General features: G+C 37.8%; 2 protein-coding genes across 6 annotated transcripts in view; both read right to left on the bottom strand.

Moving 5' to 3' along the window:
- The window catches only part of GABA-B-R1 (gamma-aminobutyric acid type B receptor subunit 1), a 66,010-nt gene extending 62,749 nt beyond the window's left edge, over positions 1-3,261 (bottom strand). For 2 of the 4 annotated variants that reach the window (XM_083109980.1, XM_083109977.1), the window contains exon 1: positions 3,172-3,248. In XM_083109980.1, the coding sequence (XP_082966106.1) occupies positions 3,172-3,186 (15 nt within the window). In that variant the 5' untranslated portion in view covers positions 3,187-3,248. Of the gene's footprint in view, positions 1-2,675; positions 2,771-3,171 lie in introns of those variants that run through there. The other 2 variants (XM_083109978.1, XM_083109979.1) reach the window with 2 other exon arrangements.
- An 8,618-nt stretch (positions 3,262-11,879) lies between these two features.
- Positions 11,880-15,945, bottom strand: part of LOC146005389 (carboxypeptidase B-like) — a 39,251-nt gene continuing 35,185 nt past the window's right edge. For both annotated transcript variants that reach the window (XM_083144619.1, XM_083144620.1), the window contains one exon: positions 11,880-15,693. In XM_083144619.1, the coding sequence (XP_083000745.1) occupies positions 15,500-15,693 (194 nt within the window). In that variant the 3' untranslated portion in view covers positions 11,880-15,499. The remainder of the gene's footprint in view (positions 15,694-15,945) is intronic.

Here is a 15,945-nt window from a genome sequence, read left to right as displayed (position 1 = left end):
ACTTAACCTCACCTTCCGTGAATGGTTTTTGGGGCTAAAATCGAGAACACAAATTCTCAGAACTGAATGGTTTGTGGGGCATTTTTCGGTAATGGTTCCGATTGTTTTATCATTTCAGTAAAAATTTACTATCCTTCGGACACCTCTAATTTATTCGTTTCGTCAATTTTTGACATTGGTACTTACGTATCTGCTTCGCGGAACATTCCTGAAGGTGTATCAACGTTGTTGATACTAACACGACACCAAATTTTAACTATGTTTCCTAACCTAACCATGCGCCAATGGTTCATGGGGCTAGCGCCAATGGTTCGCAATTATTTCCAATTTCTAGATCCTGATACTAACACGACACCAAATTTTAACTATGTTTCCTAACCTAACAGAACTAACCTATCCACGCACCAATGGTTCGTGGGGCTAGCTATTCACCGTCGGAAAATTAATTTTCAACGAACAACATGAATTTCAGCTATGAAACATTCCCACATCACACAAAACACCTTCCCGATGTTCGACAATGCTACAGGAACTTATTACGGTAAGTAGTTTCTTCTGTAAAAACAAATAAATGTGTCCGAAGGATAGTAAACAAGTACCTTGCATTCGTACCATTATGAAATCGCAATAAAACAAAAGGAACTTCGGCCAATTGTAGTGAAACGAAACAAAGCTTTTCAAAAATAAAGATTGCGGTAAATTTCTCGTATCGGACAAACGGATTTCTTCAAATTTACAGGAGAAATTACTTACCAAATGCAGTTTCTTTAGACTTGTGGAAGTTCGGGGAAGTGTTTTCTCGCATCGTTCATTGAATTTTGCCTGGTAAATCATCTATTTTTCGATATAAATGTGTGACCGATGCACGAAAGCTCTTGCATCCATTTACTTCCAGGTGGATGTAGCCTGTGTGTGATGACGTAATCCTGGTCAATGTTTCCAAACACGTGTTTTTGTAACTGAAGAAGGTACGTTTCCGCAAATGGTTTGTGGGGCTATGTGTCAATGGTTCATGGGGCTATGTGTCAATGGTTCGTGGGGCTATGCGTCAATGGTTCGTGGGGCTATGCGTCAATGGTTCATGGGGCTATGCGTCAATGGTTCATGGGGCTATGCGTCAATGGTGTGTGGGGCTATGCATATTTTTTTCGAAACCAATTTTTAACTATTGTAACCTATAGTGACCCTGCCTAACCTAACCTTACCGGAAATGGTTCGTGGGGCTATGTATGAATGGTTCGTGGGGCTATGCGTCAATGGTTTGTGGGGCTACGTAGGTATTTTTGGGTGCAGTGGGGAGGAAACACTGCATGCCGAGTACGGTAGTGAAACTGTGACCGCCATTTTGCGTGTTACCGAAGGCAAAAAGAAACGAAGAAAACTTACTCGATATGTCGCAAATAGAGCTTATTTCCGTGAAATAAGCGAAATGCCACTTCCAGCAATGTTTCTCAATGCAGAATACGTAAGTACGAATATTCAAATTAAATGAACTAGCAAATTTCAGCCGTTTGTCCGATACGAGAAATTTACGGGTCGGGTACCCTATTCTACACCCTCAAATTTTTAAATTATTATCTTTTCATTATGAACATTATTTGATCCTATTTGTGAATAAAAAAAATTGGAGCGCGGAAAGAAGTATTTACGACTGTACAGCCGTTTAAAGTTGAAATTTTGTCGTTTGAAATGGTTCGCAATTATTTCCAATTTCTAGATCGTGATACTAACACGACACCAAATTTTAACTATCGATCTCAACCTAACTGAACTAACCTATCCACGTGCCAATGGTTCGTGGGGCTAGCGTCAATGGTTCGTGGGGCTAGCGCCAATGGTTCGTGGGGCTAGCGCCAATGGTTCGTGGGGCTAGCGTCAATGGTTCGTGGGGCTAGCGTCAATGGTTCGTGGGGCTAGCGTCAATGGTTCGTGGGGCTAGCGTCAATGGTTCGTGGGGCTAGCGTCAATGGTTCGTGGGGCTAGCGCCAATGGTTCGTGGGGCTAGCGTCAATGGTTCGTGGGGCTAGCGTCAATGGTTCGTGGGGCTAGCGCCAATGGTTCGTGGGGCTAGCGCCAATGGTTCGTGGGGCTAGCGCCAATGGTACGTGAGGCTAGCGTCAATGGTTCGTGGACCTAGCGCCAATGGTTCGTGGGGCAGCAGACCATCTCCTTGTAAGTCAAGTACAATGTCCCGTATGTCTCGTCGAACAAAGTCCTCTATGTCCTTCATCCGTTGAACGTGTGTCAATCTCATATTTACTCCTTTTGTCTTAATTCAATGTCACACAAATCAATTCCAATGTCTAAAGTCACACAAAACAATTGCAATGTCTCAAATATCCAATCCGCCAATAAATTACATAAATAATATATTGAAATCGCAAATTATCCCATTGCACAAGTCAAAGATAAGAAGAAAAAGAAAATGTTCAGACGTGCGCCTGTGACATGAATCCAAGATGCGCCATGATCAAATCCCTGCAAAACCGTTTCGACGTTACATAAGGAATCTAAATATTGAAAAACGTAAGTTTCCTAGCACGTAGATCTAAAAAAATTACTTTCCGCGCTATTTAGAAACATCGTTTATTATGAAGAACTAATTTTCGTAAGGAGAATATTTGAAATGTGCGAAAAATCGAGGGTGTAGAAAAGGGTACCCGAGCCAAATTTACCTACAGCTGAATGCGTCTTCACCGGTTATCGAACCAGGGACCAAGGTGACAGCTCTGAACTCTACGTCATCAGGGAGGGCGTAATTGGATTAGTATTATAACATGTAATTGATAGGCGTTTGTTTCTTAAACCAGTCATTCATCTCGTAATACACACACACACACATATAAATACATGAACATATTAATTTATTTACGTGCAGAATAGTGACATTTCTGTTTCTCTTCTGGCAAGGCCATCCTCACGTAATATGAAAATTTGTGCAAGATTTAATATTACTTAGCGTGCAAGGAGTTTCTAGATACTAACACAAACACTAAAACTGCTGGAAAATTATGAATGAAATCGAGAACACAAATTCTCAGAACTGTCACATTTTTCTTCTGTGCCGATGGCGAACAAAATACACCGCAAAATATCTCGAAACACTTGACAGCTTCATCGATTGCGTTTTCTTGTTATATGTAACTAAGTTCATGCAAAATAATAACCCACCTTGTGATTCCACATTTTTACCTTGCGTTCAGGTACTCGTACGCCCACTCTCTTCTGATAAAAGTTGCCTGGCTTATCGATCGTCTGCTGCTCCTTGCAAGGGATGCACGGGACTCACTTATCGGACACAGTTTCGAACACCGACGTCTACTGACGTCACGATGAATACTATACTATCGTTGTTAGGTTAGACATGTTGGGTGTAGAGCTCCTAGCAAAAATAATGCCTTTGTTCTAAAGAACTGAAGAACTGTAGTGTATTTATTATAGGAGAACTAAACTTAACAGACATAACCTAACAAAGATACCTTCTCACGCTGACGTCTGTCGACAACAGTTTGTCCTTATGGTGTGCGATAAGTGAAACTCGGGATGCACACTCAACTGACGTCACTAGGAGTATGAGAAATTAAGCGGGGGGAAATTATTGTCATTATGGATTAACCACAAACGTTCTGTCAAAATATATGGGGAACAGGAGAAATAAAATCTTCTGGACAATGTGTCCATTGACGGAATTACAGGGGGGCATAGGAGCACGTACCCCTCTCCCAAAGGCAGTGGCGTGCCAAAATAAGGAATTGGACCCAGTATTTCTAATTTAAAAAAGCAAGACAAAGGTAGTAAGAGTGGCAAAATAAGGATTGACTACTAAAATAAAGTATGCGTATACCTCCCTCCCTTTCGAAAATCCTGAGCACCCCACAGCCCAAAAGCGATGATACTGTTATAATAATAATAATAATAAAATCGTTTTTATTAGAGCCGACGCGTTCCGACCTCGAGGGCCGCTCTTACAATAGACCCTTGTCGGGGTGATTATTACAAAGTAACAACGGAATATATGAACATACCTCTGATTATATGTAAGCTGGATGAACAATGAATATAAAAATATAAATTGAATAAAAATAAGAAAAAAAAAAGGTCTGTATGTATAAACTAATGGACATAGATATCTAATGTTCGTCGCTTTCATCTTTAGTACATATACATGTATGAAGTCAGCTGTAACAAGCAGTGGCGCAGTAACGTTTTTGATTGGTAGACGTCATCTGTATGCCATTACTGCGTTGAGAACGTTTGAATTACAAGAATACTCAACTCGATAACCAACTTAATATACAAATTAAGAGACGAAACAGGTTTAGCCAAAACATTAATTTTGTGGTCACCAGTGGCCGGCGATTTGGGATCCAAAACCGGGGGCCCAAGGTGCCAAAACTGGGGGGGTGGGGGTCAAAGACAGCAGTGGCGCAGGAACGGGGGGTACATTGTACCCCCGCAAATTTTTGAAGGGGGTACTGTACCCCCTAAATCCGTAAATCGAGTTGTACCCCCTGTACCCTCCTTTGGTAATTTGACAACAGACGGAAGGTGCTACTGTTAAAATTACCAATTATCAATTCGCCCATTAAAAAATGTATTATTGTTTATAAATTTTAAGCATTATAGTCCTTACCACAGAAATTCAAAACATTTAATTGTAAACTTATTATACTACATTGTGCTTGCTAGTAGTTAGTTCATTGACCTATGTTCTTGGAAACCTCTTTAAGAAAATGAAAATTGTTTAAAATGTGTGTGGAACGCTGGAATCAGATTCACTCTGCTTTGTGTAAGGGGGGGTACACATTTCTAAAGCAGTGGTTTCGTCGATTCGAAGATAAGATACAAATCTTCATCAGAAGAGTATATGACTAACCCCATTTTCTTTTGAATATTTATAATGGAATTTTCCGAAACGGAACACTTACACGAACGAGACGAGACACGACAGACCAACTGGGGGGGGGGGGTTACAATGCACTCCTGTACCTCACCCATATTTTTCATAAATTTGTAAGAGGGTGTTGGAAAAACTATACTTAAACTATATTAAGATATATATATATTTTTAAAAATAGTGTGCCGATTAGCCTGTCTGAGAATGAGGTGAATTTGGAATAAGTTTTCATAACTTCAGAGTGGAAACCGAAAGAAAAATAAGCACAAACAAGAACGAGAAGGACCTCACCACACAGGAGACGAGATGAGGCTGTGACAATTCTCGACTCATCGCATCGCGATATCATTCCTAGGTGAAATGAAATCTTTCCTAGATATTTAAACAGGGTGCAATTTGCGCTTTTATCAGAGGGGGGACTATTTTTTACCTATGTATTAGGTATACTTATAATTGGACATTAATTGCTTAAAATCTAATTGTGATATCGAATGCAACACAAACACAACGCCATTTTATGTTAAACTCTAAAGTCAAATTGTAAGAAAATTACATTAGTCAGATAAATGCACGAGATAAATGAGACTCACTGCAGGTTCTATTGGTAGATTTTGGGTTGGATTTACAAGGTATCTGGGAGTACGATGGGAATATTTGATTGATTGATTTGGTTTATTTTACTTCGCATTTCTGCCACTTTTGGCTAATCGCGAAGATGAGGATGAGTGATGATGATATGATGAAATTGATGGACACTCAAAAATAACACCCATGGGCGCACATGCTTTTGCTTATATTAAAGTTTACCTTTTCATATAAACAAGAAATTGACATGTCATCCTAAAACACACGCATGTATCTGCATTTAATACCACTACATACGAAAATAAACCTTGGCCGACTCTTCACATTGTCCACCAAAAATTGAAAAGAAAGAATAAACTTTTGAGCATATGGCTTTCCTTGCTACTTCTTAGAGCGGAAAGATTTCGGTTTTATAAATGTACAGTGGGATCCATGAGTATTACCGTGTAAATTGTCCACCACCGTGTTCGTGCACTTTATTTGTCCCAATAAGAGCTTCAAGAATTAAACGAAAACTCAAAACAAGCTGTTGACAACTTCTGCACCAACATACATAAAAATCCATCGCTTAAAAACATATAGGATGTAAGAGAGAAATTTATGAAAATAGCCATGGACAATTTGCACGGTAATTCTCATGGATCCCACTACCGAATGATATTACTTTCAGTACTTGAAGAGCGGCATTAGGTACAGCTAATTATATTACAAATAAATGATTTGTCAAATTTTTCACAAATATTTCAAAGTTAGACTTCTTACGAGTTGATTGGGAACCATCTGAACTAATTTATTTTCTTTTTTAATACAACGCTCTATAGAAGTCTGAGAAAATACCAAATACATGGCTTCTAAAAGGCATTTGGATGTGGTACACATCTGCCATAAATTGTTTAAAGATGTTTTTATGCGTAGCTATGGGACTTTTAAAATTAGAATGAACGGAACGGAAGTGGAACTCTATATAATGTAGTTTCTATATCCAGTGGGTGGGAGATGATTATTCCTGGTTGGGGTGGCTCAAGATCCCCCTCACTCCTGATTTTCCGTTCAGTGAAATCCAAATAAGCCCAGAATGAGGTCCAGAGCTTAGACTTATATGTTTCAGAATTGTTATCTGATTTTAAAATCTGTTTTTTTTGTTTGTTTTTTTGAAAACTTAAATTCTAACAAAAACAATGTAAAATATTTATGCATATTTTGCATTAAATAACAGGACATTCGTGTGTGCCGTTCTAAAAGAGAATATTTCTCATGGCTTCACATTATACCTAGGTATCAAGGACGTTTTTGTGGGGGTCGAGGGGGTCCGGACCCCTTCCCCCCGAAAGACTTACCAAGTAGTAAAAGTAATTTATCAAAATATAATTGTTTAGCATTTGTTATACTCAATTTCCATCAATGCCAATACCATGCTTGAACAGCGTAACAATTACAAGTTAGGGTGCGGCAGAAATATCTGCCGGATTTCATTTGTGAATAACAAAGCAACGATAGATGTTATGCAAAACTTTATTGCACAGTTGGAAAGAACAAGGTTTACCATTTTATTGCACATTTGCAAAGAACAAAATGTTCCAATTATTTTTTGTCAAAATTGCCACAAGTCACCATTTTGAGTGACATAGTTGACTTTGATTTAAAATGTTATCGTCTAAATGCCGATCTGCACAGTGTACGCATTTCTGAAGTCTCGCCCTGAAGTTCTGCATTACCCTCCTAGTCATGTCTGGTCGGTATTGCCGCTCTTTCCTGTCTGGTACCATCTCTCAGATCATTGGCTGTCCTCGGCCTTCCTTGGTAAACTTTAGCCTGCAGGTACTCCCACAGAAAGAAGTCGCAGGGTGCGAGCTCGGGGGAACGAGTTGGCCAGGGAAGGTCACTTCGAAGTGAGATCAGACGCCCTGGAAACATTTCACGTAGCACGTTCATCGATACGCGTGCTGAGGCATCATCCTATTGGAACCACACAGCCAATTTGCCACGTTCGTTCGATTTCGGCTGCAGGAAGTTGCGTAACATCCATACATAACGGCCAGACGTTACATTAACTGCATGCCGTCTTCCTCAAAAAAGTAGGGGCGTTCGTGGAGTTGTCTCGGTACATATGGGAAACAAAATGGTAATCCTTGTTCTTTCCAACTGTGAAATACAATTTTGCATAACATCTATCGTTGCTTTGTTATTCACGAATTAAATCCGGGAGTTATTTCTGCTGCACCCTGTATACTCGATGGTTTTCTCCGCTGAACTTATTGGAAGGCAAGGAATTTGGCTCATACGGCTTTCAAGGATTCCAAAGATTTATGCACACTACTAATGTTAATATCCATAAAATATTAATCCGGAACTTTACTTTTCGTTAATTGGATCTAACTTCTTTTTTTGTTATTCAATAAATATTCAATTCTTTTTCTATCTGACATTAAATTCCTTGCCAGGGCAGTTGTTTTTGTGCAAATCTTGGCGATCTTAACTACACGTACGCTAGATAATGAATACTTGCTGTTATATTTCTATTCTTTTACTATATTTTACCTATTCATGTAATAATAACAATACAATATTAATTAATGTACATATTTAATTAATTAATATATTAATTTAATTAAATATAATTATCCTAATTATTATTATTGCGACACTTGATTGGACATTTATATATATATATATATATGGGAGGCTGAATTTTGTACCCCCAAATGAAAAACGTTCCTGCGCCATTGAAAGACAGTATATTTCCCTTTGTAGATAAGATTTAGCATAATGTGGGGGCAAAAGTACCAAAAGAAGGGGGGCAACTGCCCCCCCTAATCGCCGCCACTGGTGGTCACTCATAAATTACTTTTATTAAATTTCTCCTTGTTTTATATCAACAATTTTGTTTTGAATGTTTTATTTATATTCTCATATTTTATTTAAAATTATTGTCATAAACGCGCCTCATATAAGTATATGGGGGCAAGTGCAGCAGATGACCTGTTCCCCTGTCTGATTTACCACCGCACGCAACTGACTAAAACGAAGCGTATTTTTTTCTACGTTGAGAGATTTTAAAGAATAAACATGGAGGAATCTGTAGGATAAACATAGAGAAAATCTTGATCTACATTGAAAATGAATGTAGGAAATTATTCAGTATCCATAGAATCGAATTTGACAGTGGCGCTGACTTTGTATAAAAAAATATTGCGTGGGAGACAAGATTGACATAAACAGTATTTCTATTGTACAATATAAGTCCTTCTGGAGGAATTTTGAAGGGGCAGAAGGCGCCTTGACCCTCTAAAGTTGGCGCCTGTGGACCTCGAAACGTCAGGAAGCTATAAGGAATTCAACCAGAAATAAGGAAAATATTTTCGCTTGAGCATAAAGAAAAGAAGCGGGCACACAAAGTACATTGTAACTAGTGTTGTAGAATATAACTTAAGTAGATTACAGGTAGATTGCTTTGTATTATAGTTTACACAGTCCACTAGACAACGAAAACAAACTACACTTAAAAGAACTTATGGTACTGGTGCTGTTTTTCAATTGGGTTGGTTCATTTCCAGATGAATACAATTCTATTTACCTTCTAGCATTCTCTTCCAAGTATCGACTGTTGAGGAAAAAGTAAAAATATGAACAATAAACACGCAACATTTAATATATTTTTCAATTAATCATGAGAATATTTCACACAATCTTATATTAAGTAGAACATTGTAATTGTAGAGTACAATTGAACAATTGAAACGCAGGACGATTCAATTTCATTTCTACATCCATTGGCGTACGCAGAAGGCAGGCACGTATCTAGAAATATGTTTCGGGGGTCCGAACCAAGTGTCTCAAGAATAATAATAATAATGTTTAAATTAAAATAATTATATCAAATCAAATTTATACTAATTACAATACATGAATTAATTAATATTATATTATTATTACACGAATAGGTAAAAAACTGCATAAGAAGATATAATAGCGCATATTCATTACGTAGCTTACCTGTACTTAAGATTCGAATAATTTACATAAAACAAGTGCCCTGGCAATGGAATTAATGTCAAATAGATGAATAATTTAATATATGTCGAATAACAAAAATGATGTTACATGCAGTTTGAGCAAAGTAAGTTTCTGATTAATATATTAATAAAGCCGTATGATCTCAATATAAGCCTTACCTTCTAAAAAATTCATAGGAAATTAATCACCATCGATTATGTAACAAATGCTAATATTTTCATTACTTAATTTTAGTACTTCGTAAGTCTTTGAGAGGGAGTCCGCACCCCTAAATACGTCCATCCTCTCCTTCAAAGCCGTATGATCCCAATATAATCCTTGTCTTCCAATAAGTTCAAAGGAAATTATACAACAAAGGCTAAACCAGAATATTTTCATTATATTTAATTTTCGTACTAAATAAGTCACTCGGGGGGTCCGCACTCCTGGACCGCCCAAAATTCGTCCTTCCTGTCCTTCAAAGCCGTATGATCCTAATACAATCCTTGTCTTCCGATAAGTTCAGAGGAAATTATACAACAAAGGCTAAAATAATATATTTTTCATTATTCAATTGTAGTACTTGACGGTTGGACCCCCCCTAAACACGTCCTTGGCAGAGGGGATCTGATGGGGCTACAACAAATCCAGAAATTTTGAGAAAATCAAAATTTCTAAGGAATACATTGAAGAACTCGGGGGGGAAACCAAAGTGGTAAATATAAACCCAACATAAAATGACCCCAATTGCCATTTTAGTACTTTTAAAACGAAAGTTAAAAATAGAAATTACCAAATACACTGTACAATTCCAGCTCCACTGCGTACACTAGTGACAACATCCACTGTTAAGCTCACGCTCGTCGCCATGTTATTGGCTTCACGCACAGTCATGAACACTTATGGATTGTAACAATCCCATTGACTTTCAATGGAATCATTACAACCCAAAAGTGTCCGTGACTGTACAATCTAGAAAACTGTTCTTTAGACGCAGACGAACGTCACTTATTTGTAACCAATAAACAAAATTTCCCAATCACAGCGTTCGGAAACTTACTTTTTAAAAGTAACCGAGTTAGTTATTTGGTTCAAAATGCAGCTGAGTTATATTTAGAGAGTAAAGCCCGCATCACACGGAACTGGATTTCCAGTAGGTATGCCCTAGTTGGCGCTGGACTTGCTATCAATTTGCTAGTTTTCGCCTCACACGATACTTATCAGCGTACTTGTCGATAGACTTTTGTTCCCGTACGAGGGAAGTTGTAATGGTGGCCGCGTGAGATGTAAACAATGTATCACTTCACATTTTTAAAAGTCGATAACTATTCAACCGAGAGGAATAACGTTTCGTATAAAACGTTATTAGGTACAAAACAATGGCGCTGCTTAAATACATACTTTACAACGTTTACTGTACACGTATGGAAGCATATTTTAGCTGTTTCAAATGTAAGGACTGTGCACTCGGCATAGATGGTGTAACTCAACGCGCCTTTCATGATGTATACGTTATACATTGCTGGAGTAACACTCGGAAACCACAGACAAAAACGCTCCTTTGCACACTCACAGATTATCTTCACATGGCGAAACTTTGCTCTGATTGGCTGTTCCACAGAATCGAGTCGAGGAAAGCAAGTAGCAATTAGAACATGTCCTATTCCTCCAAACCAGTCAAGCAGTCAGGCAGGCGGCCATGATTGCTACCTAGAAAGTTAGTTCAGCGCCAACTAGGGCATTCCAACTAGAAATCCAGTTCCGTGTGATAGGGGCTTTACTCATTTTAGATAACAACTAAGTTACATTTACTGGTATTTGAAGAGTATCTGTAAGTTACTTTTACAGTTACCTTCTGCTCGAAACTTTCTTGCAAACAAATTAGGTACACACAATCAATGATCATTAATATGAAGGCTTACACTGTTTTATTTTATGTTTCAGGTACATATGTCCATACATATTTAAATTATTACACAAAATGAAAATAATGGATCATGAGTCAGCTTTGCTTGAATGATTCTAATTCGAAAAATCGTTCTTATGCCAGCCACGGTACTTTGTATGTGTTGGCTTCAATTCCACTTCCACCTGTATTTCTCTCTTCCATTCTAAACTCAACAAGATCCTCTCTTTCAACGACGACTTATTTCTGGCTAAACAATTACGTTCCAAACGAATGCAGCGATGCACCCAGAACACCGAAATGGCTATTTGCAATATAACCTTGGATGTTCTAAATTTGGTAGTCAAAGGAAGCCCAGCTTCCTTGCCTTTGGAGATTCCACGAAAATCCTTTTACCTTAGCATGCAGAGACGACACATAGTTGGAAACAGAGTTGCCAAATGGAGGTCCCTCACGTCAAGTTAACAATTTAAGTCTTGCAAAGTAACTGTTAATAACCTTACCTCCATTGCAAAAAGTAACTCTGTTACAGTTAAAGTGGCTAGTTACAGTTAAAATTCCTAAAAAGTATGTTACTTGTAACTAGAGTTGCAAAAAAGCCGGCTTTTTTAATGGACTGTTTTTTTTCGATAAAAACTGGATTTTTGGGGGGGGAAACGGAAATTTTGGCTTTTTTGGCTTTTTACCAATTACAGCTAACCTATTTCACTTAAAGTTACCGTTATGAGTTTGCAGGTCTGTAGTGGCATATTTTACAACTAGTTAATACAATTTACATCATGTAGCAGCCAAAAGACAGATACTGGCCAATCCCAGTGGACACATATTGCATAGTGGTTCAGATATAATTTTAACCCTAGCTAACCAGGGAGTTGGGGGAGCTTCTCAGACCCACCACCTCTATTTTTTACAAATTTTATCAACTGTTTGAAAATAATAAATTACATTGTTTCCTAGGATGTTCCCAATATTTCTTTATTACTTTTGTTCATAAAAACATAAATGTAATTAGGAGGCAAAATGCACTTGGTGGGCATATCAGGCGCCATCCTTGAATGTTGATTGATTGAGTTGGTGTTTAAAGTCCACTTTATGCACAGTAAGGCTAATCGGGACTGGACCTACAGTTTAAAGTGGAATCCGAACCACTGTGTGCCTCCACCGGGTATCGAACCCGGGACCCCTTAATTACAAGACGACGACGCTACCACTGCGCCATCAGCATCCTTGAATGTGTCTCATTCGAGAAACTCATGCCAGTGAGAGTGTATAATTGGTTTGCAATTATAGTAATTATTATATTTAATAAACAAATACACTTCTGCAAATTAAAAAGCATTAATAAAGTTATGGATTTTGTGAGTTTTAGTGAATGATAAAATATAGCTTATGTGAGACACATGCAATAATTGGTTATTATTTTTTATTAATGACAATAATTTTTGTAATTATTATAATTAATAAATAACTGCTTATGTAATCAGCAAAGGAAGCAGAGATTCAATAATAAAATGGTTTCTTGAATTTTGATAAAAAAAAGTGTGGGCCTGGCCCCTGGTATGTAAATTTCTCGTATGGCACGGGTAAGCTAGGGTTAAAACTGAACGTATAGTCCTGATGAGCACTTCTGACCATGAAAATGGAATTAAAACAAGATTTTTACATGTTTGTGTCTCAATTTAAATAATGTTGATGTCATAAAATATGAAACAAATGTTAATATCAAAATATTTGGTGTTTCGGGACAATTAAAAATCTTTACTCTTCACAACACATGTGCGGAAGTATACGTATTACGTGAATGTGTGTATATATTCTGTTTAACGCAGTTTTCAGGCGGAAGCGACATGTGGCTCTTCGAAACCAATCCTTAGAAGTAAATGCAATCTTTCGAACCGAAGCAATATAAGCTGCAAGTGTCGCTTGTCACTTGGTCTGTACAGTTTTCTCAGGGAACTTTCAGACCGAAGCAACAAGTGACACGTGTCACTTGGAAGCAGACCCTCAGTAATCCATTTAACCCTTTGAACCGAAGTGCGACAACGAGCTAAACATGTCACTTGCATGTTTCTCGGACTATGCTGTTTTCTCAATGGTGTGCATCGTGCCGCTTCGGTCTGTTGTTCTTGCATGCACGGTGAATGCTTTGCTTTATACTGAAGGAGACTGTGTCGCTTGTCATCTGTAACTTCAGTCTGAAAGCTCAAGCTCCTTCAGTGGCACACATTGTGTCGCCTCGGTCTTGTTTGTGCATGTGTGGTGAATGCTTGCTTATAGACTGAAGGGGCCCATGTCGCTTGTCACTTCAATGTTACACCCCCACTGTAATGTGTTGCTTCGGTCTGAATGTTCTCTATACTTAACAAGATTGTTAGTTATTTCATCAGAGATTAAGATTTAATTTAGCCTGTAAATTACAGAAAACAAATTGCAAGTACTGTCGGAAAAAATGCTCGCATTTTGATACACGGTTCCTTTCAGAATCATGAATGGGACTCTCGAGTGGCATAAAGTAATGCTGTTGTCTTGTAATAAGAAGGGCTCTGAGGTTCAATCCTCAGTGGAGGCAGAATGCTTCAGATCTCCTTTCAAACTGTAGGTTCAGGCCAGATTTCTTAAGTAGATATTATTATTATTATTTGCCAGTCTTATTTGCTTCTGCTTCAGTTTTAGTGCCAGTGTTTTTCAACCGCCAGTCTGCAAAAGGTCCGTTGCATCCAGAGGTTGACGACTAATTTAAATCTAATTTTATATTTGGCAGCAAGATACATAATTGAACTATGATTATTCGATAGTTGATATACGTATTAATATTAATTAAGGGCGCATATTAATTTTCATATAAACTTTAAAGATCAGTAATGTATTTATGAGTGACATTGTTAGGACCAGGGCATCGACTTGTAAGAAATACATTTACTGGGCTGAGGTCTCACAAAGGTTGAGAACCACTGCAACAAGCAGTCAGTAGTTGCTCCGTGCCCAGGTTTAGCGGCCATTTAACCAAATTATACATGATGTATTGGAAAGCCAGGATACAAATATATTTTATTGAATACAAAATTTAATGTAAAGAGATTTGATAGTAGATTTTCAAAAGGTATAACAGTATTTTGTTTTTTGCTTCATGTACGTGTTCGTATAAAAAATTCATACATTGAAAATCATATCATACTTTTAGGTTCCATTAGAAACACATACAAAACTACTCTAGTTATGTGAATATGCTTATACTACATCGATATATTTAACAAATCTACCTAAATATGAAAATAACAGTCGGAAAGAAACGCCCATTCAAAAGAGCCAGCTTTCTTGAAATTGTATTTTATATGTAGAAATGAGTGTCTATTTTACGGTAGGGAGATAAACGAAAACCATGGTGGAACAGGAAAAATACTGCCAACTCCTGTATTTTCATTGATTTGACACACTTTTCTGAAAAAAGCCCAAAAAAAAGCCCAACCAAAAAAGCCACGGAAAAAACTCCGGTTTTTCCCCCAAAAAGCATGTTTTTTTCCTACCACTTCCAACTCTACTTGTAACTAGTTACTTCCAAGCACGACATAATCAGTACAAAAGGGAAGTTTCCGTGTGTTGAAAAGGCTTGCCACTGATCTGACTCTTGTTCTATCCGTATTTTATCTTTAAAAAATCTTGTTCGGTGTAACAAGATCTTAGTTGCATTGAAAAATACCTGATGACTACTTTCCATACAATAACCCGATATATTTACGTGTAATCTTTGAATGTAGTTAACAGGCTTAAAATCATGGTTCGGTATTGATATGATCCTGAGAGCAATAAAGCATGATATTTAGTCTATGCATGTACCGAATTAGGCTATTGTCAAATTGTTGATCTTATCTTTCTGATTGTATTGTATACGTGTCTAAAGCACATGCTTTTGTATTTTGTTCTTGAAATTGAGAAGTGACACACGTTCTAAATACTGTTGTCGAAGTTGCAAACAGTCATATGTATTTTGCAGAATGCTATGCACGCGGTTCTTTCTTCGTTCTTCTTCGACTCGAATCGATTCGATTGTCGTTCCAATTGGATAATACTTTAATAACTGAACACTTACAAATTAAACACTACATTGTGCGTAAATCACGTCACTTGCGTAAGGAATGCAACTGGATAAAGTTCGCAAACACTCTGATTCCTTCAAACGTCTCCTCGACGACCCCCGCTATCTCGCGAGGTGGCAGGTCGAACCCGAATGTCATACTTGGCAGCTCGAAGGTGTATGAATACTTGACTCCGGCAACTCCTCGTGCCCAATCTCTGCTCGATCCTGACGAATGTGCTGCAAGAGAAGAACACGCATTTAGAACACATTTCGGTTACGAATATTTCAATTTCGGTTGGCCATTTTGTGACTCTATTGATCACAGCTGAAGAAAAAGATCTGAAACAAAAAGAATAGCAGCACTTTGGCGCTTTATACTGTATCTCCGGTCTGAAATAGTCCCAGTACTTAAAAGTACAACCACAGGGTAGATACTGTGGTAAAACTGGCAGTAAAGAGAAAGAGAATGTAATCTTGTGACACACAGTT

Source organism: Lepisma saccharinum, chromosome 23 (assembly GCF_977018435.1).
Source record: "Lepisma saccharinum chromosome 23, izLepSacc3.1, whole genome shotgun sequence".
Classification (NCBI taxonomy): domain Eukaryota; kingdom Metazoa; phylum Arthropoda; class Insecta; order Zygentoma; family Lepismatidae; genus Lepisma; species Lepisma saccharinum.
Note: the sequence above shows the minus strand (reverse complement) of the source record. Positions and strands in the feature narration are given on the sequence as shown.